Source organism: Megascapheus bottae, chromosome 1 (genome assembly GCF_031878675.1).
Source record: "Megascapheus bottae isolate mThoBot1 chromosome 1, mThoBot2.hap1, whole genome shotgun sequence".
NCBI classification, from domain to species: domain Eukaryota; kingdom Metazoa; phylum Chordata; class Mammalia; order Rodentia; family Geomyidae; genus Megascapheus; species Megascapheus bottae.
In genome coordinates, this window is record NC_143509.1 from 15503139 (window position 1) to 15529853 (window position 26715).

The 26715-nt window shown below is 47.1% G+C and overlaps 1 protein-coding gene across 1 annotated transcript in view; it reads right to left on the reverse strand.

The window, feature by feature from the left end:
- Plch1 (phospholipase C eta 1) overlaps window positions 1-26715 on the reverse strand; it is a 104392-nt gene that overhangs the window by 39650 nt on the left and 38027 nt on the right. Inside the window, exon 3 of the mRNA XM_090337940.1 lies at window positions 1033-1179. Coding sequence (XP_090194066.1) covers window positions 1033-1179 — 147 coding nt within the window. The remainder of the gene's footprint in view (window positions 1-1032; window positions 1180-26715) is intronic.

Sequence of the window (26715 nt, forward strand, 5' to 3'; positions counted from 1 at the left end):
ATGCACCAGCAAGCTGTCTATCCATATCCTCTATCCATCCATCTGTCCATCCAATCATCCACTCATCTATCCACTCATCTATCCATTCATTCCCCTCCCCATCCATCCATCATCCACCCATCCATCTGTCACCCATTCACCTATCCATTCTTCTACCCATCTATCTATTCATCCATTCCTCTGTCCATTCATCACCCACCCATTCATCCATCCATCCATCCATCTATCCACCCAATCTTCTATCCATCCATCATCCACTCATCCATCCATTTATCTATCCATTCGTTCCTCTGTCCACCCAGCCATCATCCACCCATCCATCTGTCATCCATTCACCTATCCATTCCTCTATCCTCCCTCCATCGTCCACCAATCCATCCATCTATCAATTCATTTCTCTATCCACCATCCATCATCCACCCATCCATCTGTCATTCATTTACCACCTATCCATCCATCCACCATTCACCTACCCAGCCAGCCAGCCAACCACTTATCCATCTATCCATCCATTCCTCTATCCATCTCTCCATCATCCACTCGTCCACTCACTTGCCCATTCACCTATCCATCCACCATTCCCCCACCCAGTCAGCCAACCATCCATCCATCCTAATGTTTCTGCTTCATGAATTCTGATAATAATATGTAGGAGAGAGAAGTTTTAACCAAGGATCAGTTAAACATTTTATTAGGTATCATTACAAAAATATAAGCTGACAGTGCTTGGAATATCACAATATTTTAAAGCTCCTGGATTTATGTTGTTTATCTATTATGGGAAAAATAAAAGGTCCTCAACTCTAAAACCCAATGCATCATACTCCAACACAAGAAAAACATGAGCCATTATAGCATTTATAAGTTTTATGGATTTAAATTTCCCCACAGATTGCCATCGTTTACTGTCTTGATGTTCATAATCAGTGGACCTTAAACTTGTAAAACTATGGACGTTCTACAGATCTGAGCTCCCCAGAGCTCACGTGTTACTGTGGCAATCCAAGCAAAGAGCCCATAAGTCAGATTTACTTTTTGCCTTCTCGCTCTTCCTGGAGGGTCGCCATCGGAGGCGGGTCCGGTGCTCGTCCAGGTAGAAGAGCCGGACCAGCCCTTTGGTCCCACGCTTCAGTTTGATCATCTGTGTCCCGGACTGCATTACACTCATGCATCTTTCAACTGCAAAAGAGATCCAAGAACAACCAGCTGTTGTACACTGCATTGCGTGCTGCTGTACAGAGCACAGCGTCAGTTAAATCTTCCAAGAGAGTAAAAGGATTGGAAGGGGCAACATGAAAGAGAATTATTACAGAATGAACTCATCAAGTTTACACCAACAATAGAACACCTCTCTGGCAAAAACAAAACTCTGCTTCCAAGAAAAGAAGGCACCTTTTCTTCTGCTTTCCAGTATGAAATTCATAACCCCCTGAACTTATATCTCTGAAATAAGTTTTACAAATCTTGAGAATTCTTATACAGCCAGATGTAAAAATGACTCATAATGATAATTTCTAACTGGTTTACTTTGCTTTCCCCCGCTCTGTGTGTGTGGGGAGGGATGGGGGGTGTGGGGAGGGTATGGTGTGTGTGTGTGTGTGTGTGTGTGTGTGTGTGTGTGTGTGTGTGTGTGTGTGTGTGTGATACCAGGACTCAAACTCAGGCCCTGTGTATACTAGGCATGGCTCAGACACAGAGCTACAGCCCTTGCAACCAACAGAAAAAAGCTGGCAAAATTCTGACCATTATTTATGTTAAAGGTAGACTTAGATTATTACATATTTGTCTCAGTTAAATGTTTAAGTAATACAGAAACATCAGATTTCTACAATTGAATATAAAATGTTCAACGGTTGAGAATTTTCCATGACTGAACTCAGATAATGTCCAAATCACTTATAGTCTTACTCAAAGCCATAATTTAAATCCAATCTGCCTTGAGATGAAGCCTGCTGGATGTGTCTGCTGTTTTTTGCTTGTTTCTGTGTTTTAAAAGCCTCCTCAGCCATTTCAGGACTCTTGGGTGACCTATCCATCATGCACCTGCCTATAGTCTAGAGCAAATTCACCTCCTCTCCAAGAACATACCCCCCGAGCTGGTCCCTGCAGCACAGTGGAGACATTTCCACTCTGGAGCCTTCGGAGGTGTTTGAGGAGGCTGCATGGAGACATCACCCTTGTCGCAATTCTTCCTTTTCTGGAGCATGCTAATGGATTTCCCTCAATTCTGAAAATTAAGTAATATCCTTTCCAAGCACTCTTTTATTTTTAATATGTCATCCAGAAATAGAGCACTAGAAATCTCTTCCTCTGAGGCTTATGGCGCAGAAGCCAGTAGAAAACACAGAAGAAACAATAAATAAACCTCAACAATGTCAGGCTTTGGTCTTTTGGCTAAGCCTCTTGCTCTTTTTTTCTGGGAAAGAAAATCTGATTGAGTAGCTGGACAGTGCACATAAGGGGTTTATATGAAAGTGCATAGCCACACACCACAGGCAGTGTTTACCCTGAGCCTTCCTTACCACAGTGAAGTCAAGGAGGAAAAACATAAAATCAAGTATAGTTCCGGGACTCAATAGTGTAAGGAGGTGATGCATAGGTTGCCTTTACTCATTAAATTTGGCACATCAAGAATAGAACTGAGGACCCAGATATTAACTCACAGACCTATGGCCACCTAATCTTTGATAAGGGAGCCAAAAAAATAGAATGGAAGAAAGACAGCCTCTTCAACAAGTGGTGCTGGCAGAACTGGTTGAGCACCTGCAGAAAACTAAAGTTGGATCCTTCTTTGTCACCCTGCACTAGAATTAACTCCAAATGGATCGAAGACCTTGAGGTAAAAGTCAACACACTGAAAATGTTACAAGAAGGAATAGGAGACACATTAGGCCTCCTTGGCACAGGTTGAAACTTTCTCAATAAGGACCAAGAAACACAACAAATCAGAGAAAGGCTGGATAAGTGGGACTGCATTAAACTGCAGAGCTTCTGTATGGCAAAGAACATAGCTAGTAAATTAATTAGGAAGCCTACAGAGTGGGAGAAGATCTTCACCAACCAAACAACGGACAAAGGCCTCATATCTAAAATATATCAACAGCTCAAAAAACTGAATCACTCCAAAACTAATCTCCAAAGTAACAACCATCCCATTAAAAGATGGGCCAAAGACTTAAAGAGAGTTTTCTCTGGAGAAGAAACAAAAATGGCCTATAGACACATGAAGAAATGCTCCACATCTCTGGTCATAAAAGAAATGCAAGTCAAAACAACTCGGAGATTCTACCTCACTCCAGTTAGAATGGCCAGGATCAAGAAATCTAATAACAACAGATGCTGGAGGGGATGTGGCCAGGAGGGATCACTACTACACTGTTGGTGGGAGTGCAAACTTGTTCAACCACTATGGAAAGAAATATGGCAGTTCCTCAAAAGACTAAACCTAGGGGCTGGGAGTTTGGCCTAGTGGTAGTGCTTACCTAGCATGCACGAAGACCCGGGTTCGATTCCTCAGTACCCCACATACATAGCAAAAAGCCGGAAGTGGTGCTGAGGCTCAAGTGGTAGAGCTCTAGCCTTGAGAAAGTCCAAGGACAGTGCTCAGGCCCTGAGCTCAAGCCCAGGACTGGCAAAAAAAAAAAAAAAAAAAAAAAAACACTAAACCTAGAGCTCCCCTATGACCCAGCAATTCCACTACTTGGCATTTACCCAACCGTCCAGAAACAAGGGCATACTAAATCCACTAGCACAATGATGTTCATTGCAGCACTATTTACCATAGCAAAGATATGGAACCAACCCAGATGTCCCTCAGTTGATGAGTGGATCAACAATGGAATTCTATGCTGCTGTCAGAAAGAACGGCATCGTCCCATTTGTAAGGAAATGGAAAGACTTAGAAAAAATCATATTAAATGAAGTAAGCCAGACTCAAAGGAACATAGGCCCAATAGTCTCCCTCATTTGTCATAATCAGTAAAAACCTTGGGCTCTCCTAGCAGAGATTTACAATAGAAGAAAATCTAGAGACATTAGGCCAAATAGTATGACACTAAATGTAGGGACCTCCAGGATAAGGAAACAAAAGCCATATAATGAGTGACTGTTGTCCTTAATGTACTATGTTATCGCTCATCTCTTTTGGCATCCCTCGGTTATCTCATATTGTTACAATATTTCACCTTGTTATCTGATATATTTTATATGTGCTTAATTGGTTATTTGAAATTGGATAGGGAAGGAGGGAAATCAAGATAAGCAGGGGGAGGGTGGGAGGGAACTGGGGACCATGTCATGACAAAGGGTATCAATGTTTGTGAAGTTATGCACCTTCTATCTGGTGAATATAATGTAACCCTTCTATTAATCACAATAAAAAATTTATTTAAAAAATTTGGCCCATCAAATACACAAGTAATAAAATTATTACTTACTTTATTGACTGCATTATTGACTCTTTGGGAGTTTGGTGTTTGAAGCTCTCTATATTCTGGTTATTAGCCAGAACTTACAGAAGATTTTCTCCCCTTCTTGTCAGCTACCCGGTCAACCTGGTAACTACCATTTTTTTTTCTTTTTACTATCTTCATTGTACAGAAGTTGTAATTTAACAAAGCAGTTTATGAATATATCATGATCAAGTAGCTCCTTTCAACAGTCTTACCCATCCTTCTTTACCCACCCCTTTCCTCCCCACCCTTTCCCTCCCTTTTTTCTTTGCTTTTTGCCAGTCCTGTGGCTTGAACTCAGGGCCTGAGCACTGTCCTTGGGCTCTCTAAAGGCTAGGGCTCTACCTCTTGAGCCAAAGCACTACTTCTGGCTTCTTCTGTGTATGTGGTACCAAGGAATCTAACTTGGGTCTTTGTGCATACTAGGCAAGCACTCTACCACTAGGTCAAACTCCCAATCCATCTTCATTCTTTATGCTGCAGGCTTTACACTGGATTCTTGATTGCATTCTCCTCCCCTCTCCTCTTCATTCGTCTAACCCTTTCCCCTTGACCCCACCCTACCCCTGCCAAATATCTACTTCCTAGTAGGTTTTTGTGAGGGGTTTTGTACTGAACATTGATTTTGCTTTTCTAAGGAATTACAGTCTGTGACCTCTCTTGAATCTACCATCTTTCAGCTAATACATTTGTATACATTTACATACCACCCAATGTATTTACTTATAAGTTAAATAAGTTATGTAGCTTCCACATAAAAGAGAAAATAAGCCACCTTTGTCTCTCTGGGCCTAACTTAACTCCACTGCCTGGCCCATGAGTTTTAGTGTTGTCTGCTTCATTCCTGAGGTAGACTCAAAGTTTTAGGTCTTTGATAAAGTGCTTTGATCTGTTATGACTTGATATTGGGACAGGGTAAGAGACCAGGGTCTATTTTTAGTTATTTTACATGTGGATCTACAGTTTTCCCAGCAACCATTTGTTGAAGAGACCATCTTCCCTCCAAAACACAGTTGGGGTTATTTGTCAAGACACAAATATCCCAGATGACTATAAGTTCAAGGGTTCATTTCTGGTCTTCCATTCCGTTGGTCTTTGACTTGTTTTTGTACCACACCATTGTCAGTATGGCTCTGTAGTAAAATTTGAAATTCAGTATGATGGTGACCACAGCACTTCTTGAAAGAAGTCCAATGGTCAACAAATACACAAAGAAAGTGTCAATATCCTGGACACAAAGGAAATGCAAACCAAAAGACAATTAGACTTCATCTCATCCCCATCAAAAGGGCCATCATAAAGAACACAAACAACAACCGATGCAGTGTGGATGCGCTTGGCTCCACTGTGGGAGGGAATGTAGACTAGTGCAACCACCATGGAAACCAGTAGAAAGGCTTCTCAAAGAACTAAGAATCAAATTGCCCTGCTATGCTTCCTACTATCCTGCCATACCAATTGTGGGCTTTGATCTTTAGAGAGTAAGCTGGTACTATTCACAATGGCCGAGCTATGGAAACAGCCATGCCTCATAATTGAGGAATAGATCAATGAAATTATCTGTTACTCAGATAAAAAAAAAATGAAATTAGCAAGGCACTGGTATCTCACACCTGGAATTCTAGTACTCAGGAGGCTGAGATCTGAGGATCTTGGTTCAAAGCCAACCTGGAAAGGAGTGTCTGTGGGACTCTTAACGCCAATTAACCACTTAAAAGCCAGAAATGGAACCTTAGCTCACATGGAAGAGAGCCAACTTTGAGAGAGGAAACAAAAATCTAAGACACAGGACCCAGGCCCTGATTTCAAGTCCCATTACCAGCACACACATAAAATAAACAATGAAATGATAGCATTTTTGTTGAAATGGATAGACATTGGAAACATCTTGTTAAGCCAAGTAAACCAGGTCACACATTTTCTCTCATATATGGACACCAGACCTAAAAGATCACACACACACACACACACACACACACACACACACACACACACACACAGTATAGTCCGACTGAAGTACAGTGTTATGAGCATGTGTGAGAGGAAGGAAACCTTTGAAGAATTAACATGCACTTTAGCAAAAAGGAATATGAGGGAGTGGAACACACGTCCTGGCTGATGCCGAGGGTATGGAGGGAGGGGGCAGGAAAGGGAAAGGAGGGCAAATGTGATCCAAACACTTCACACACTTATGTGAAAACCAGGCTCACTGGGGCTGGCTTGAGAAACGGGAGGTGGGAGGGGAAGGAATGACAGAGGCACTGACTCTGACCAAGATCCAGTGTGTGTATTGTAAGCATAAACGGACAAGTTAAAAACAGAGCCCCATGTGCAACCAATTGATACTGAGGTGAGAACAACAAATATTCCTTAAGAAAACTGGGACGGTGGCATGCGCGTGTCAACATTCATCAGCCATGCTAGAGGTCTGAACTCGTGCTCATTACCACTAGACAGGTCAGCCAGGCTCAAGCAGGCTTTGTGTACCAGTGAGCAATGGTGCAGAGGAGCCACTCGCCCAGCCTTGTCTGAACCACTGATGTGTTGGCACAAGTCCATTTCTTCACAGTCCACCTGCAGTGGAGACGGTGAAACAGCATTTCCCACCTCAGTAAGAGCCCTTCTCCCCATGTGTCTTGGCGATGGCATGTAGGAGGACCGACAGGCCATACACAGGTGCACAGAGGTGGCTCCCCATGACAGCCTCACCCCCACGCATTTTCTGCTCTGGCAGTGCTGGGAAAATGGCTTCAAACGAAGGGCAAGACGCACACAGCCCTCCCCCACCCCAGGGTAGCTTTCACATTTTAGAAAACTAATTGTATGCATTTGAGAGCAATATCTATGGGGTAGAGAAAAAAATACCTGCCATTCCATGGCCTAACACACACACACTTCTTCTGTCTGCCATGCTGCAGACAAAGCTCCACCTGTTTGCTAGTGGGTTGCACTGGTTGGGATGATGGAAAGCCATGTGCTTTCTCATTTGTATTATAAATAGCTTTCCATGTTTCTACACAGTGCTGATAATCATCACTTAATGGCTGCCTACCAAAGCAGCATAAATATTTAAAGAGCAGAACAGATAACTCAAGGACTTTACTCCCAACTTTATGACATAATTAGAGTTTTAAAACCCTTAAGGGGACCTCCTTGGTAAACCGAAAGGCATAACAATGTGTTGGCTGGGTCCCTTGGAATTCAGCACCTTTGAAGGATTAAATCAAAGCTTCCTGGCACACTCTGCTTAAGATAAGTGCAATTGCTTAGGAGTTTTCAGTTCACTAAGTCTCTAAGCAGTGGAGGCTGTTAAGAAAACAAAAACAGTGAAAAAATCCTTCTGATGGGGGCTGGGAGTTTGGCCTAGTGGTTAAAGTGCTTGCCTGGCATGCACAAAGACCTGGGTTCGATTCCTCAGTACCCCATACATAGGAAAAAGCCAGAAGTGGTGTTGAGGCTCAAGTGGTAGAGCTCTAGCCTTGAGAAATCCCAAGGACAGTGCTCAGTCCCTGAGCTCAAGCCCAGGACTGGCAAAAAAAAAAAAAAAAAAAAAATCCTACTGATGGGAAGGGCCATTGGGAAAGTATATCATTAGGAAGGTTCCAAGGTTCCAAGAGCATACGCATGTCTGATGAGGAAGGGGCAGATTCTCCTGCTGGAATTTGCCTCTGAGGTAACTCATAGTTAGGAATGTTCTGCACCTACCTGCTGCTCACCTTTTGAACAGCTTTTCTGAGGCACAAGTTACACAGGATAAGATTTATAAGCTGGGAGGTCTTCAACATGATGTCATCACACATGCAGACGCGGTGACGGTGGGACTGCGGGATGACCCTAACATGCCAGATGGAGCCGCCCAGCTCTCTGCAGGGCCCAACCATTGTCAACACAGGCCCAGGACAAGCCGTGGCCTGCCTCCTGTCTCTCCCCCTGCATGTCATACAGGAGAGGCCACTGGGGACAGCACCTGGGCCTGGTTTCCTTGGTGCAGCATGTGGTCACCAAACTGGCTAGGAGGAGGACGCTGTGCTTATGTCTTGCTTTCCTTCCTTCATCTCCTTACATCACCTTAAATCTCTCCAGCCAGAACTGAAGGCAAAAAGGACAGTGTGTGGGAACTGGCTGGATAGAATAGCAGAGGGAGCCCTGTGTTGCTACACAAACAGGGAGGATGGAGGATGAGTAAAGACGAGCAGCACAAGTGCAAACACACAGATAGAAAGTGTGCTACAATGTGCATAATCATGAGAACTTGGGAGCCAGGAGCATGGCCTAGTAGTAGAGTGCTCACCTAGCATGCACGAAGCCCTGGGTTTAATTCCTCAGTACTACATACACAGAAAAAGCCCAAAGTGGTACTGTGGCTCAAGTGGGAGAGCATTAGCCTTGAGCAAAAGGTGTCCAAGGACAGTGCACAGGCCCTGACTTCAAGCCCTAGGACTGGCAAAAAAAAAAAGAAAAAAAAATGAGAACTTGAAAGTATATACAATTATGGTTACAAAGAGACACTTAAGAAAGATAAACCAGATAACAAACTAGTTACCGGCAGGTGAGTGGGGACTCTCACAGAAAGACAAGAAGGAGAAGGAAGGAGAAAATACACCCACAAACACAAGTAGCAGGCTACACTCGTATGTGTGTGTGTGTGTGTGTGTGTGTGTGCGCTTATGTATATACACATATGCCCCTGCTCTGTCCTTTCCCAACAAACCAAAGCTAGATCCATTCTCGAGGTGACCTTGAGGCAGGTTTTCACATACAAGGACAGACACATTGAGACACTGGGCACCAAATTGAATGCTAGCATGCAAACTAAAAAACAGCAGGTTGAATTATTGCCAGGTTAGTGAGATGGACAGCAGAAAGAGACTAACTTGTGAGCATGACTTCATCTCTGTGGAAAAGCTCTAAACAGGGTGTCTTCCGGAGAAAAGAGCAATTCCCTGCAATCCTCAAAGAAGTGAAGGGCGCATCGGTGTCATTTTGAGTACATAACACACTCCTTTCCTGGGTGCACGATGTGTGCTGGCAGGACAGGCATGTGGGACATTGCTGGGTGACAGTGTCTGGGGACGCTTTGTTCAAGGCTAGCAACTCTACACCTTGAACCACAGCTCCACTTTCAGCTCTTAGGTGGTTAGTTGGGGACATGAATTTCAGGGACTTTCCTGCCCTCGCTGGCTTTCAACGGCAACCCTCAGATCACAGATCTTAGCCTCCTGGGTAGGTAGGATTGTAGACTCGAGTCCCCAGTGCTCGGCATGTCTCTCTTTCTTTTATTGTTTTAAACAAACCAACATCTGTGTGTCTCACTACAAGCTTGAACTCCTAAATGAATCTTTGATGAAAAGAACTTCCCTTCTCCAGGGCTATGCAGACAGGTAGCAGAGCCTAAAGTTAAACCTCAGCTTGGGAGCCATCAGGAGGCGCTGGGCTCTCACTGTGAGAAGATTCTCTCCTCTGCTCCCCGCTCCACAGGGAGCACCCTGGAGCTTCCAGATTTCCTTTTCATTGCCTAAATCACTCTTGTGAGAAGAGGTGATGGTTCCAAGGTCTCTTAGAAACGAATGGGTTGCCAGTAGCATGCTGGCTTTTGGGTAGAGTCCGGGTATACTCTCAAGCATATTGCAAAGTAGATGAGTACCTGTGGCAGGATTTAGGTCAAAGAAGCACCCAATGAACTAATAAGCTTTAAGAGGTAAACTTTCTTATTTCTTCCATCCAGGAAGATCTATTTTATATACAGCAAAATGCTTCTGTTCTGCAAGTTTTAGCCAAATGCTAATCAGAATTCATAACAACACGGTCTCCTTGGTTTTATCTACTTGGTTTTATTTTTTTTAATCCCATGGGGAGAAAGGATAGAAATTAATTTTTGAATATTAAAGATTGCAGGGGTGGGTTTGCATGGTGTAACTCTTTTAAATAATGAATAGACATGTTATCAAAACGAGTACTAGAAGCTGAAGGGAGGAGGGGCTAGGGGAACGGGTAGACCAATGGAAGGAGAACTGGTGGCTGAAATCCATCACAAAATCCATCGTACACAGGTGAAAAGGGAACCAGAGAACCTGGATGTGGGGGAAATGGATGGGGAAGAGAAAGTTGGACAGGTGAGCGAGCAGGAAGCATTGGGCCCTTAAAAGGATATGTTCCATTGAATCCTTGACACAACTATTTGAAAAGAGTAATTCGTGACCTCACCATTCTATAACTCTGCATCATTTATTCAGTGATAGCACATTATTCTGGATATTTGGAAACAAAATTCTCAAGCCACAGTAAATTCTGGCCATTATGTAGAACAAACATAATGGCCAAGCTTTCTCATGGAGCCCATCCCTGGCTATACATTAAAATGGCTCAGAGAATCTTAGACACATATAAAGCTTCCCTGTGCCCAACTCTGGATTAACTGGGGGTCTCCCAGGCTTTCTGCCTGGGCTGGCCTTGAACCACAATCTTGCCTGTCTCAGTCTCTCGGTACCTGCAGTGGCGGGGACACACCCCAGCTTTAAGGGTAGGTGAGGTCTTCTCAACTTTCCTGCCTGGGCTGTCCTTGAGCCATGCCCCTCCAGGCTCACCCCATACGCAGTTGGGACTTCAGGTCTGAGCCCGCAGCAGCATGTGGAAGAATCTGCTTTTCTCGGTTTCTCCCAGGTTATTCTGAGGCCCAGTTAAGTTTGGAAGCCACAAGTCTAGACACCAGTTCTGCTCATGCCTGACGGGCCTGTCGTCCACTGGGTCCAGAGGTCCTCGGTCAGCCACAGGCATCAACCTGGAGGCATTTCAGTGAAAGGAGCAAGGGCCTAGCACCCAGGCTCATGTGGACTTTCCCCAGGAAACACTCTGAAGACGTGGACTCCTGATCTGCTGAAGACTGCTCACTCAATCACTGTGGTTCCAACTACGGTGCTCCAGCTGTCCCTTCCCTTACACAACAGATCTGCTCTAATTGGTGCCTAGGACAAAGGAGCTGCATTGGTTTGAGTCCCAATAACCAACAAACGTTTTTATTTGATGTCCTTTATACCCAGCCCCCCAAGCCCTCTGTGGGACCCTCACACAGTGCATGCAGCAGATATAGCACAGACTCGCCATCGTGTGAGATATCTGCTGTCCAAGTCACTTCATAAACTCACTACGCTCTTCAATCTGCTTCTGAGGGTCCCAAGTGTTAATGGGGTTTTTTGGTCAGTATTGGGGCTTGAACTCAAGGTTTTGGCACTATCTTTGAGCTTTTTTTGCTACCACTTGAGCCACAGCACCACTTCTGGCTTTTTCTGTGTATGTGGTACCGAGGAATTGAACCCAAGGCTGCGTGCATGCTTAGGCAAGCACTCTACTACTAGGCCACACTCAAGGGCCCCTCAGTGGCATTTTTAAAAGAAGCATGTTATTGTATATTCCAATAAACTCATATTTCTTCAGTAGTTCACATCTGTGCCTGGATTTCCTTCACCAATTCCCAGTTTATATAGCTGATCCTTTATCTCAAAACAAAAGTCAAAAAAAATCTTAATTATATTCATGCAAACTAATCTTGAGTCAAACTCAATTGTCAGATGACTAGAGAAGGAGGTAGAGGAAATATAGTCAAAATACTTCACAGATATGTGAAAATGGAACAAGGAACCTTGAAGAGATGGTTTGGGGTCGGGAGGATGGAAAACGGCAAAGGGTGATTATGATCATAACGTATAAACATATTAAAGTGAAACCCCCCCATACAAATCATTGATGGACTGTTTTAAAGAGTCAAATAGCAGGGAGTGAAGAGATCACACTTTCCCTAGACAGTACTCCTGTTCCCCAAGCCTCTGATAAGCTCAGCCCAGGTTCTGGGAGTGATTCTGGAGAGCTCCAGGAATGAGATAAGTCACATGGTATCCTTAATATGTGGACATTAAATCTAAACAGTACAAGAGCGAGGACTCAATATTCAGGTAACCAAAGTTACAGACATGGTCTTGGAGATATAAACATAACTACATAAACATAAAAAAACTATGATGGAATATATACTCTATAAACATAATGGTATATATATATTGATATGTATCTGTGACATACATAAAAACCCTCAGCTTAATTTTAATTATCTTCTAAAATTTATGTGCCAGGGATTACATATAGATACCCTTCTTGAATACTTGTTTGTTAAACATGACATCTGAAATATGTCAGTATTTGAATATGTCAGTATTACATTCTATTCAATTATTGGTGCTGGCAAAACTGGGCAGCCACATGCAGAAAACAAAAAGTTGACCCTAGCCTTTCGCCATGCACATGCATTAACTCAAAGACCTCAACGTGAGACCGGAAACTGTGAAACTGCTACATGATAAAGTAGGAGAGACACTGAAACTCATAGGCACAGGCAAAAGATTCCTGAACAGATTGGAGAGAGATTAGATAAATGGGACTACCAAAAAATAAAAAGTTTCTGTACAGATAAAAACATAGTCTCAAAAGTAGAGAGACAGCCAACCAACTGGGAAAAGATATTCACCAACAATACATCTGACAAATGCTTAATATCCAGTATCTACAGGGAACTCAAGAAACTAATCCCCCCCAAACCCAGTAAACCATTCACTAAATGGGCAAGGGAACTAGAGAGAGACTTATCAGAAGAAGAGATTAAAATGGCAGAAAAGCATATGAGAAAATGTTCATCATCTATGGTCATAAAGGAAATGCAAATAAAAACAACCCTAAGATACCACCTTACCCCAACAAGAATGGCCAAGATTTTGAACTCAGACAATGACAGTTGCTGTAGGGATTGTGGAGGAAAAGGAACCCTCCTGCACTGCTGGTGGGAATGTAGACTAGTTCAGCCACTCTGGAAAGCAGTGTGGAGGTTTCTTAAAGAACTGAAAATAGACCTTCCCTACGATCCCGCCATACCACTTCTGGGCATCTACACTGAACATCATAACCCAAGATATGATAAGGACACCTGCTCAGCTATGTTCATCTCTGCACTATTCACAATAGCCAGGCGATGGAAACAATCCAGATGCCCTACTGCAGATGAACGGATACAGAAAATGTGGTATATACACACAATGGAATTCTACATAGTCAACAGACAAGATAAAATAATGGCATTCACAGGGAAGTGGATGAATCTAGAGCAAATCATGTTGAGTGAGACAAGTCAAGACCTAAGGAACAAAAGGCACATGGTATCCTTAATATGTGGCTATTAAATCCAAAGAGTACAAGAGTGAGGACTCAATAACTGCATACCCAAAGCTATGGACATGGTAATGGAAATATAAACATAACTATATAGACATAAAAACCTATGTCTCTATAGACATAATGTTTTATTTCATAAATTAATATGTTTCTATGGCATACAAACCCTTAGCCTAATTTTGATTAAGTTCTAAATACTAAGTCCCAGTGATTGTAGAGATCCCCTCCTTGAACACTTGTTTGTTAAACTTGTCATTTAAAATATATTGTAAAAATCAACGTTAATAAATTCTTTAATAAAAGTCAGTATTAATAAAAATCTTTTTTAAGAATGTCCTCATTCAAACCTTTACCCTAATATCTTTAGCTTCCTTAAAAACCAAATGGAAATGCCACATCACATAAACGTCACTGGATAGCTGAGTGGGCATCACAGGCTATTTGTGGCATTCTGATTTGAGTTGTTACCCCAAATATGTAGAACACAGATCGTAACTTCATTTGAAAAAAAATCTAAAAATGGGGAAAAGATGAGAAGTGCTATAAACTTATTAGCAAAGTGTGATTGGAACAGATGTGCTGTATGGTGTCCTTGGTCTTTTCCAGGAAGAGAGGGATCTGCTGTGTGGTTTCCTGTGGTCTCTTCCAGGAAGTGGGGGGATGTGCTGTGTGGTTTCCTGTGGTCTCTTCCAGGAAGTGGGGGGATGTGCTGTGTGGTTTCCTGTGGTCTCTTCCAGGAAGTGGGGGGATGTGCTGTGTGGTTTCCTGTGGTCTCTCCCAGGGAGTAGGGGGATGTGCTGTGTGGGTTCCTGTGGTCTCTCCCAGGGAGTGGGGGGATGTGCTGTGTGGGTTCCTGTGGTCTCTTCCAGGAAGTGGGGGGATGTGCTGTGTGGGTTCCTGTGGTCTCTTCCAGGAAGTGGGGGGATGTGCTGTGTGGGTTCCTGTGGTCTCTTCCAGGAAGTGGGGGGATGTGCTGTGTGGTTTCCTGTGGTCTCTTCCAGGAAGAGGAAGATGTGCTGTGTGGGTTCCTGTGGTCTCTTCCAGGAAGTGGGGGGATGTGCTGTGTGGTTTCCTGTGGTCTCTTCCAGGAAGTGGGATGATCTGCTGTGTGGGTTCCTGTGGTCTCTTCCAGGAAGTGGGGGGATGTGCTGTGTGGGTTCCTGTGGTCTCTTCCAGGAAGTGGGGGGATGTGCTGTGTGGTTTCCTGTGGTCTCTCCCAGGAAGTGGGGGGATGTGCTGTGTGGTTTCCTGTGGTCTCTCCCAGGAAGTGGGGGGATGTGCTGTGTGGTTTTCTGTGGTCTCTTCCAGGAAGCGGGGGGATGTGCTGTGTGGTTTTCTGTGGTCTCTTCCAGGAAGCGGGGGGATGTGCTGTGTGGTTTCCTGTGGTCTCTTCCAGGAAGTGGAGGGATGTGCTGTGTGGTTTCCTGTGGTCTCTTCCAGGAAGAGGAAGATGTGCTGTGTGGTTTCCTGTGGTCTCTTCCAGGAAGTGGGGGGATGTGCTGTGTGGTTTCCTGTGGTCTCTTCCAGGAAGTGGGGGGATTTGCTGTGTGGTTTCCTGTGGTCTCTTCCAGGAAGAGGAAGATGTGCTGTGTGGTTTCCTGTGGTCTCTTCCAGGAAGTGGGGGGATGTGCTGTGTGGTTTCCTGTGGTCTCTTCCAGGAAGTGGGGGGATGTGCTGTGTGGTTTCCTGTGGTCTCTTCCAGGAAGTGGGGGGATGTGCTGTGTGGTTTCCTGTGGTCTCTTCCAGGAAGTGGGGGGATGTGCTGTGTGGTTTCCTGTGGTCTCTTCCAGGAAGTGGGGGGATGTGCTGTGTGGTTTCCTGTGGTCTCTTCCAGGAAGTGGGGGGATGTGCTGTGTGGTTTCCTGTGGTCTCTTCCAGGAAGTGGGGGGATGTGCTGTGTGGTTTCCTGTGGTCTCTTCCAGGAAGTGGGGGGATTTGCTGTGTGGTTTCCTGTGGTCTCTTCCAGGAAGAGGAAGATGTGCTGTGTGGTTTCCTGTGGTCTCTTCCAGGAAGTGGGGGGATGTGCTGTGTGGTTTCCTGTGGTCTCTTCCAGGAAGTGGGGGGATGTGCTGGGTGGTTTCCTGTGGTCTCTTCCAGGAAGAGGAAGATGTGCTGTGTGGGTTCCTGTGGTCTCTTCCAGGAAGTGGGGGGATGTGCTGTGTGGTTTCCTGTGGTCTCTTCCAGGAAGTGGGAGGATCTGCTGTGTGGGTTCCTGTGGTCTCTTCCAGGAAGTGGGGGGATGTGCTGTGTGGGTTCCTGTGGTCTCTTCCAGGAAGTGGGGGGATGTGCTGTGTGGTTTCCTGTGGTCTCTCCCAGGAAGTAGGGGGATGTGCTGTGTGGTTTCCTGTGGTCTCTCCCAGGAAGTGGGGGGATGTGCTGTGTGGTTTTCTGTGGTCTCTCCCAGGAAGTAGGGGGATGTGCTGTGTGGTTTCCTGTGGTCTCTCCCAGGAAGTGGGGGGATGTGCTGTGTGGTTTTCTGTGGTCTCTTCCAGGAAGCGGGGGGATGTGCTGTGTGGTTTTCTGTGGTCTCTTCCAGGAAGTGGGGGGATGTGCTGTGTGGTTTCCTGTGGTCTCTTCCAGGAAGTGGAGGGATGTGCTGTGTGGTTTCCTGTGGTCTCTTCCAGGAAGAGGAAGATGTGCTGTGTGGTTTCCTGTGGTCTCTTCCAGGAAGTGGGGGGATGTGCTGTGTGGTTTCCTGTGGTCTCTTCCAGGAAGAGGAAGATGTGCTGTGTGGGTTCCTGTGGTCTCTTTCAGGAAGTGGGGGGATGTGCTGTGTGGGTTCCTGTGGTCTCTTCCAGGAAGTGGGGGGATCTGCTGTGTGGGTTCCTGTGGTCTCTTCCAGGAAGTGGGGGGATGTGCTGTGTGGGTTCCTGTGGTCTCTTCCAGGAAGTGGGGGGATGTGCTGTGTGGTTTCCTGTGGTCTCTTCCAGGAAGTGGGGGGATGTGCTGTGTGGTTTTCTGTGGTCTCTTCCAGGAAGCGGGGGGATGTGCTGTGTGGTTTCCTGTGGTCTCTCCCAGGAAGTAGGGGGATGTGCTGTGTGGTTTCCTGTGGTCTCTCCCAGGAAGTAGGGGGATGTGCTGTGTGGGTTCCTGTGGTCTCTTCCAGGAAGCGGGGGATGTGCTGTGTGGTTTTCTGTGGTCTCTTCCAGGAAGAGGAGGATGTGCTGTGTGGTTTTCTGTGGTCTCTTTCAGGCAGAGGAGGATGTGCTATGTGGGTTCCTGTGGTCTCTTTCAGGCAGAGGAGGATGTGCTGTGTGGTTTCCTGCTGTCTCTTCCGGGAAGGGGAAGTGGGGCGAGGGGACAGGCATTTGAACCACCATCCTCCAGACTTCTTGACAGTCTTTGAATTCAACAGCAATCGCATACCGTGGCACAGATGTGTGCCACACAAATGTCCACATACATTCAGAGAGTACAGGCTCATCACCTCACAAGCACAGCCAGGGCTGGCCCCACTGTATGGTAAGTGTGTTACTTAGAGGACAGCATGGGAAGGACAGGACAATTGCCCTAGGACAGGGAAGTGGCATGGCTTGGACAGGTAGATGCCCTCCTCCTCCCACAAAGCATCCTGGTGGGAATGCTTGATCATCTTCTTTCAGATGTGGGGCCCCACGGGAGGGAAGCAGGTGGCTGAGGGTATGACGGCTCTCCCTCTGCAGCTCTTCCAGCCACCATGAGGTGAGCACAGTCCTCTACCTAAACTCCCATGTCACAGTGCCTGTCCAGCATCTTGGGGCCACAGCCTGTGGGCTGGCTCTGTGGAAACTCAAAGCCAGAACACGAAATCCCTCTTTAGTATTTCGATCACAGCTCCAGAAAGCAAGCACAGACAATGGGTGAGAGAAGAGGGATGTTGCTATGGCAACCTGAAACCTCCGGACCGCTGCAGAAGGACTGGGCACCTCTGAGGGAGTGGGCCAGAACGCTGAGGTAGAACCTCAGGAGATTCCAGAGAGAGTGCAGAAGGCTGTCGTGCCAGCAGAGATGCTGACAGGGAAGGGGACGAAGCCACCAGAAACCGAGCCCAGAAATTCGACATTCTCCAGAATGGAGAAAATAATCTACATTTTGCCCGTGCCCAGAGACCACAAGGATGCGGTGGGAGATGACTAATTTGGCAGAGGAAAGTGCAAGGAATCTCATCAGCAGGCACAGGCAGCGCTGCCTGCATTGAACTGGCTTCTAGTGAAAACAGGGAGCAAACAGCAGCAGAGAAACGTCTGCCTACCAAAGACAAAAGCTGGCGCTGGTGCTCATGCCTGTAATCCTAGCTAATCAGAAGGCTGAGATATGAGGATCGTGGTTCACAGCCATCCCCTGAGACTCTTACCTCCGAGTAACTACTCGAAGACCCGAAGCAGCACTGTGGCTCAAGTGGTAGAGTGCTGGCCTTAAGCACTACACAGAGCTCAGAAACAGTGCCCAGGCCCTGAGTTCAAGCCCCACAACTGACAGGAAAAGCACCCAGGCACTGAGTTCAGGCCCCATGACAGACATAAATAAATAAGTTGTAGACAGGGTGTGGCTGTGAGAAATTGGTGTCATGGAAAAGAAATCAACAGGAAGGCATGGTAGTTAAGTAGCCTCGTGTAAATGTGTGCATTCGCAGAGACTCTCCCTTGATGCAGGGGCCCGAGGGCCCTTGCTGGAGCACACAGAGGGTGAAGGTCCCCTAGACATAGCCCAGCCTGCCCTAAGCAAACCTTGAGTCAGGTACAGGATGCTGGTCTTGCAGGCCTATAAACACCAAGCATGATGGGGCCAAGAATGCTTTCCCCTGGGTTTGCAAAGGATGCCTGGGACACCAGGCACTGTGTGACCTTGTAGACCCCCAGAGAGGGCGAGGCAGGAAGCTGTGAGGCAGACACAGGAAGCAGAGGTCAGAAATGTGGGATGGTGTCCAGAAGGCAGGAGATGGCCCAAGGTCATGAGGGCCACAGGCAGCAAGGTCAGCAGATAGGGCTGCCTGGGGCCTGTGAGCCCTGCCACCTTCCCCTCCACACCGGCCATGGAGCAGGAGGACTGCAGGCCTGCCCTGCTGGACTCTGGCCTCCTTCTGGGCCCCCACAGCCTCCTTTTGTGACAAGGATTCCCTCCTTTAGCTCCTAAGGCATGGGGAGCCAGTCTGCTCACCTGGAGGCTTCCCCCAGACAGCATTCTGTAGCACTGTCCTGGCCACCAGCTCTGTCAGAATGGGGTGGCTGGACAGGCCCTGCCAGCAAATGACCATTTCTGAATAGGCAAAGTGCCATTCCCAGGCTGAACACCCCAGCTATGGAGAGCTGCAAGCAGCAGCCCCACACAGCCTCCTGACCCCAGCCAGAAGCCCCCTCTCCTCCTGCCACCCACACCACACTCCCTGCCCTCCCTAGCCAGGAAAGAGCCCAGCTCCTGACCCCACCATTATTCAGGAAGCCTCTGCCACCTTCTGGCACTTTTATCACATCCATGAATAGATCAGCTGTAAAGCGACTTATCTCTGGGGATTAAATAGTTCACAGTCCAAAATGCAGTTTTTAAAGCAGAATTTTCTGCCCTCCATCTGTATTCTGAGATGGTGAGGCCTGAGTCCTCTTCACTAGCTCTGTGTGGCCATGCCCTTGGAGGCACATCAAAGTGACCATCTTGAAAGATCTCAGGGGTTGCAAGGAACACGGAGCAAAAGGGAACCAAATCCCACTACTGGGGCCTGAACTCAGAGCCCAGCACACGTCTCCTGGGCCCTGGACCCCGACGTCTCCCTATGGCTCAGCCCTTCTGCAGCCTTGGACTCTTGGCCTGCGCAGAGCCTTCCAGTCCACTAATGGGCAGAAGCCAGTGTTCAGGAGGGCCAGCCTGCTGGCCCCCACACCCTTCAAGGGGAGCTTCCAGAAGTTTCTAGCAACTCAGATCTACAATGCTGGCTCTGGGAGATTCCCACCTCTTCCCAACACTCAGCTCAGGACTTGACTTCAGTTCCTCCAGCCCCAGAGGACAGACCTGCCCTGTGTGTGAGGTGAGAGTCTTACTCACCACAGTGCACCTTGACTGGTGCTCGTGATGCCCTAAAGCACCAGGCTCGCAGAATAAATCCTACAGAGGCCAGGCTGGGCCACCAGGCTGAGCACGTGTCCTGAGGAAAGCCCACGCCACCGGAAATGATTCCTAACCACCCACCCGTTTCTGACGTCCTTAGAACCCAGACTCATTCAAACATGCACACTGAACGACTGCACACTGCAGTTCGATCCTATTGGACTACAAATAAGAGACAGACCAACACATTACTAAGACAATATTTATTTTTAAGCCCATACTATAAGCAATTAGGAAAGTAGTAACCCAGCCAATCTATTTAGCAGTTCATTAAAAATTCATTAAAACCATAATTGTGCTCCATTGTTCCAGTCTGGTGGGTTTAAACAGGTAGGAAGCCAGATGGCCGAAAATGCTGCAGGCCATGTCCTCAGAAGAGGAAGGAAGACGTCCACACACACCCTGGTTTAGCCATGGGCAGCCTTGCCCAGCCTGGCCACAGCCACCCCCGCCCAACACACCAAGCACCACCGGAAACAGGCTTCCCCAGAGCCAGGCAGGTGAGCAGGCAGGTGAGCAGCCTCCGGAGCAGGCTGGCCTCCGGAGGCTTCTCCAGGAAAAGAAAAGAAATGTGGTAAGGAAAAATGTGAATGTGACAAATTTAAACCAAGATTCAGTTTGGGAAGTGTTTTCTAACTGAGGGCTTCTTAACTTTTCAACCCCAACAAGTTAGTTACACTGGTGTCTCAAAGTACGCCACTTTTTTTTTTTAAGCACTTCACCAGTCTGCAACCAGGGTGGGTCTCGCCAAAAAGGAGGCAAGTGGGGTCATCCCACACTGATACAACCTGAAAAACTTGACAGGCCAACTTTATATTTGTGAAGTCTAATTTAAAATGTTCCCATCTGGTACTATTTTTTTATTTTATTTTTCAGTTATCGATTTTTATGATATTCATTTACTTACTGCTACAAAATCACTAATCCCCGATGAAGCAGATTGAAGAACACAGCCAGGGACCCAGCGGGACCCACAGAACATGGGGGTCCCTGAAGATTCCCTCTTCTTCCCTGTAGATGATACTTGCTCCTCGGCCCCCTGACTAGAGGCTAAGACATTCAGAGTGTGGCCTGAACATTACAAAATTGGCCTGAATACAAAATTCATGCTTAAGTCAAATGGACTAGGTGTGCTGAGTGACACCTCTGGGGAGCAGAAGTTCACCCCATGCTCCCACCCCCAACCAGTTCCAGAACTGACAGGGAAGGAGGGAGGGAGGGAGGGAGGGAGGGAGGGAGGGAAGGAAGGGATTTTGAGTGTTACCATTTATTAAACACTACTTATCATGCACTAGCCTCCAAGCGATTATTATTTAAATATTCATTTTAAGACGGGTTCACAAGCATGCTCCCCTCACTGCCAGGGGGTTTGCCCGGGACTCTCTGTGGAAGGCCCACCTGCCAACTCAGCTAGCCCAGGAGAGCCTCAGACATCCCTCTCTTCACAGCTCCTATCACTGAACCTGAAAAGCACAGTGCTCCCCAGGCTGGGGACCCCTACACCAGGAGCAGCCCCCACAAACTGTGAAGCCTCACAAACAGATGATGGAGTCAGAGCTCTCAGACTCTGCTCCGTGGACTTTGGACGTGCTAATGGCTGACTCTGCAGCGAAGACCACCCTGCTTCTCCTGACTCCACCAGCTGCGACGTTCAGTGTGTAGGCTAACATGTTCCTATGTCTTTTCTTTGCATATAAATGTTTATTGTAAAGTTCTAAATGCTGAGCAACCTCTAGCTCCAGAAAGCATTTGGGCAAACCACGAGGTTCCTAATTTGAAAGCCTCTAGCTTTCCAGATTACGCCCAATCTGATTCTTCTTATCTAATTAATGTCAGACTCAGTGTCATGCAGCATTGCTGCTGGAGTGTGACTGTTTACAGCATATCTATTCACCTACTTAGCTGCTTCCAACTCAAATGAATAAAACTGAGTAACTCAAGCCAGGCATCAGTGGCACAAAATGATAGCCCTAGGAGAGGCTGAGAACTGAAGACATGCATGAAACCACCAAAAAGCAGGAAGCTAAGGTTTGATTCAAGTAACAGAGTAAAAGAGTTCAGATGTTAGGGGCCTTTAGTTCAATATCAACGAAAAAACTTTCTAAGTAAGCCAGAGGTCTATACAGGCAAACGATGACAGAACTTGACAGTGCGTCATTGTGCTGGATCAAGAAGGATCAGAACCCCAGCCAAGCCAGCAGATGCATCTTAAAATTATGCTGTATATTATGCATGACTCTATCACACACAACTTGACTTCATAATGTTATTAAATAACTAGAAAATAAACATGTATCACATGAGTAAATAAGAGAAGGAAATCCACAAGATAGGCCATGTGGATGGAAAGGCTCTGGCTGCATCTAGCCTTGCATAAATAAACTGTGTGGACAGCAGCCTCAGCCATTGCAGCCTCACAGGTAGATGAGGCCTGGAAGGTTCATCCGGGGGTGAGGAGGGGGTGCGGGGGGGGGAGGCAGGGACTCGACATAGATGGGGCCTGGAAGACTCATGGGGGGGGGCAGGAACGAGTAGCTGGGTCCCTGCGACAGCATGGATATGGAGCATGGATGGATGGCCCAGTGTGGTGACAGTCTGAGGGCTGAGGAAGAGGAATGGGAGAGAAGTAATGAAGAGTGACACATTGTCAAGAAGCATTGTATTCATGACCTCATTGCCAAACTGTGACCCTTTCTTTACACAACTGCTTGATAAGAATGACAGTATTTTACAAAGAAGCAGGGACTCCTGGGAGGTCACAGGTTCACCAGGGCAATGAAGGGGATGAGCAGGGCCCCAGCTCATTCCTGCCCGAGTGGGCTGGCACTCACAGAGCAAGGCAGGCCCTCCCGCCTCGGTGTCCTGTCTTCTGCAGGCCTTTGTGAGAAGCTGTCCGGCTCCAAAGCTATGAAGTAAACATGCCTCCCGATGAAGCACCCAGTCTCAGGTACTTTGTGATCATGGCAGAAAACAGACTGGCCCACGTTGCTTCTGTCTGGGAGAACCCTGCCAGGGGCACACAGGCCAGGCCCCAGGGAACGCTACCAGGGCCCCAGTCCAGTCTCAGCAACAAGTCTGTCTCTGCAGATGGCCGGGGGGGGGGGGGAATGGAGGGGGGTTTGCAAGCTCACCAGAGCCCAGCCGGGAAAGGTAGAAAAGTAGGCTGCAGGGGAGAGCCAGGCAGACACCACGGAGACCACCTGAGCTCCCAAGTCCAGTGTCCAGTGAGGCCTGGTCACACCTGAGTTCCTCAAAATGACTGGCAGTCCAGGATATCTGAGGAACAAAATGACAGGGAGGGGCACCACCATGAGTGGGCAGGGAGCAAGGCGAAGGGCTGCAAGCTGCGCCACCTCCCACGGGTAGCTGTCTTTACAAACAGCATCCTGGCTGCGAGTAGAAACGGGGCAGCATGGGGCAAGACGGCAGCTAGAAGGACTCCTGGAAAGGGCCGTGGCTAACAGGCCATAACTTAAACCAGCCGCTACTTCCCCTCAGGAGGGCATGTGTGATGGGACCTCTCTAAGCACTTACACAAGAAGTCTTCGGCTGTCAACCCAGCATTAATGAGCTGTTAGATCAGTAGTCGATAATCCCCAGGACTGTGTAATTAAACAGTTAGCACTAGAGATAAAAATCACTGGGTTGTTTCCATTCTTTAACAGAGGCAGATTTCAGAGTTGCCAGGCACAGTGGCTCTGCTGGCTCCTTCACCTGCTCCAACCCCAGCCAACCCCAGAGCTTTCCTGCACCACAGCCCTGTGAGGCAAACTCCAGCCAGCAAGTTCCTCCCCCCGCCCCCACCCCAACGCTTGGATGGCATTTTTCTAAGGCTCTACCCATATCTTCTTTTCTTCTCCTCTCTGGACTCCTAAATTGGCTGCTTTGTTGATTTGCAACAAACAAACAAACAAAAACAACCCCCCCCAATTTCCTATGGATTGTCTTCTGGTGTGTCTGCTGGGTTGGAAAGGAAGGTTTGAGGCTGGGGGTGCTGGCCCAGCTGTCACTGGGTGCTCAGCTTCCCTTAGCCCTGGGGCAGTGAGAATGAAGGGTGACAAATTGTATTCATGACCTCGATTGCCAAACTGTGACCACACTACTGCCCTTGCCGCCTGGACAAGAAGGCTTGGCTAGGATGCAGGCAAACAAACCCTTGTTTGAGCCAGGGTTTAAAGGTCCAGGTGAATGAAGTCTGCTATGGCATTATTTATAGAGCAAAATACAACTATCCATCAATCCCAATTCAGATTATAGAATAGTCATGATATTGTGTCAGACAATGCAATGCTGAAGGTGAGGACAGAGGTTTGCACATAACATGAAGATGCTCATATATATATGAAAAAGATTAATATATGTATATGTGTGCTCATTAAATCAAGAAAGCAAGACTAGAGGTGTGGCCCAAGCAGGAGAGCACCTGCTAATGAGCATGAAACCTCGAGCTCAAACCTCAGTCATGCCAAAAATTAAGGAAACAAAACCAGTTCACCAAAAGTCACTTAGAATAAATAGATTTGGGGTTGGGAGTGTGGCCTAGTGGTAGAGTGCTTGCCTAGCATGCAGGAAGGCCTGGGTTCTATTCCCCAAACCCACATACACAGAAAAAGCTGGAGCGGCGCTGTGGCTAAAGTGGCAGAATGTTAGCCTGAAGCAAAAAGTACCCAAAGACAGTGCCCAGGCCCTGAGTTCAAGCCTCAGGACTGGCAACAACAACAAAAAAGAATAAATAGATTTTTATTTGTAAGTTATAGTATACTTGCAGGTACCAATGATAAATTGGGAGGAAATAAAGCAAGCTATCAACTGTGAGAGGAGAAATAGCCAGAGACTGGAGGAATGTGATTGGTTACAGGGCTTTCACACTTTATTTCATACATCTAATAAATTTACCTGTGATAAGCACAGACTAAATATTACAATTTTTAGGCCAGTACACATATTTTATCAAAAAAAAAAATCTCTGGAGCCTGCAGTTACTCAGCAAGTAAATGCACTGGGGAATACAGCAGCTTTCGGCTTCACCCCTGGTGGGTATTTCAATAGATAGGGCGCCTCTGTGCTCCCGCGTGCCATGCCCCCTTCCTTCTTCCCATCTTATTGGTAGGCAGATTAGCCGTCCTAATTATTTCTCTAAAGTCACCTCTGAGGCCACCTATTCTTTTCTGAGATAAACTACAAGAGATAAGGAAAAGCTACTGGCATCTGGCCTCCAAGCCCTGCCTGCGGTCCCTCCCTCCAGGAAACGCTGATGACAGGAAACGCTGTCTCTGCCTCTGGACTCACGCGGTGAGCCACACCGGACAAGCTTGTTAATTCACTTTCTTTGTGAATGTAATGATCCAATCTGCTTAAATACACAGGAGGCCAGCCAAAATCCAAGGAAGATCTGGGCATCCCTGTGGCTGTGGGCCAGGGGCCCCTGGGGGAGGGGTGATCCCTGGAGCCAGGCACTGTAATCATCTGTGCCTTTCATCGCTCACACGCCACAGCACCGAGACTAAAAGGCTTCCCATTAAACTTCTAAAGAGCAGGGCATTGGAAAGCTACTAATAATCCACATTGCAATGAGTCACTTCTCTAATAAGCCCAGCAGAGGGGTCTGAGACTGGCCTGATCACCTGGATGGTTCTATAGAGCGGAGAACAGCAGAGCTGCCCGCCACCCACAGCTCAGTTTTCAGCACCTGGCTGCACCTTTGCATGGGCCTGGTGACCACACTCACAGCTCCAAGACCACTCAGAACCACGGCAGAACATTCTGGAGACATTCATTCTTGAACGCGTAGTACAGAATGTCATGTATCATGTATGGCATGTGTATTCAGGCTGGGAAACCTTCTGATGGCTTATCTCCCTTCCTTGGCTTCCTCACCTCAGTTGCTCTTCCTTCAGCCCTAAAATCCAAGGCAGCCCCTCCTCACTCATGCCTGCACCCTGGCCCGTACACACTAGCCTCTCATCTCCCCATCCAAGATGGCATTGGCGACTTCGTGATACCCTCTCCACCTTGGATACCCCACACCTTGAGGGCGGTCTCACCCTGCATCCCACACATCCACGTCAGTAACCCCTCAGGAAACCCCAGCCAACCACATCAAATGAGCTGGCCGCCAGTTCCCTCTGCACTGATGTTGACTTTGCCCAAGCCCCCGCTCCCCAGCTAAGGATACACTGGCTCCTAAGCTGTAAGTCCTGTGGTTAAGTCATCCGCATGTCTTCTCCTGGCCCCCACCAGCACTGCACTAACCCTGCCCTACTCTCTCTGCTCCTAACGTCACCCCTAACTGCACCCAGTGCAGAACCCGGTGGAGAAACTGCTCACCCACTTGCTGCAGCTTTGCCCATACACTCTCCTCAGCCCGTCCTAGATCCTTAGTGGGTTTTCCCTGTACCTAATTATTCAGAAGTCATGCATTCCTTCTCTTGGACTGAGGTGTGCCTCAACAGTAGAGTGCCTGCCTAGCAAGTGTGAGACTCAAACGCAAATCCCAGTACTGAAAAGAAGAAAGAAGGAAAATAAAAATCCCATCTCTAAGTCTCAGCAACGCATGTCTGTCGTGCCCATGAAATTCTTATCGTCAATAAACTATTCAGAAAAAGCCAGAAGTGGTGCTATGGCTGAAGTGGTAGAAAGCTAGCCTTGAGCACAAAGAAGATCAGAGATAGTGCCCAGGCGCAGGCCCTGAATTCAAGCCCCAGGCTGGCAAAACAACAACAAAAAAGCTAACAAAAAGCAGTGGTTGAGACCTGGCCTACGTGGTAGAATGCCAATTTAATAAGCAGCGAGGCTCTGAAATTAAACCCAGTGTTACCAAAGAAAACTAATAAAATAAAATTTGGACTCAAGTTGTCGCTTAGTGATAGAGGATATGTACAGCCTGCACAGGGCCTTAGCTCAGTCCTCAGGGGATACACAAAACAGGAAGAAAGAAATGCAATGTGTGTGGTGTGTGTATGGTGTGTGTGTG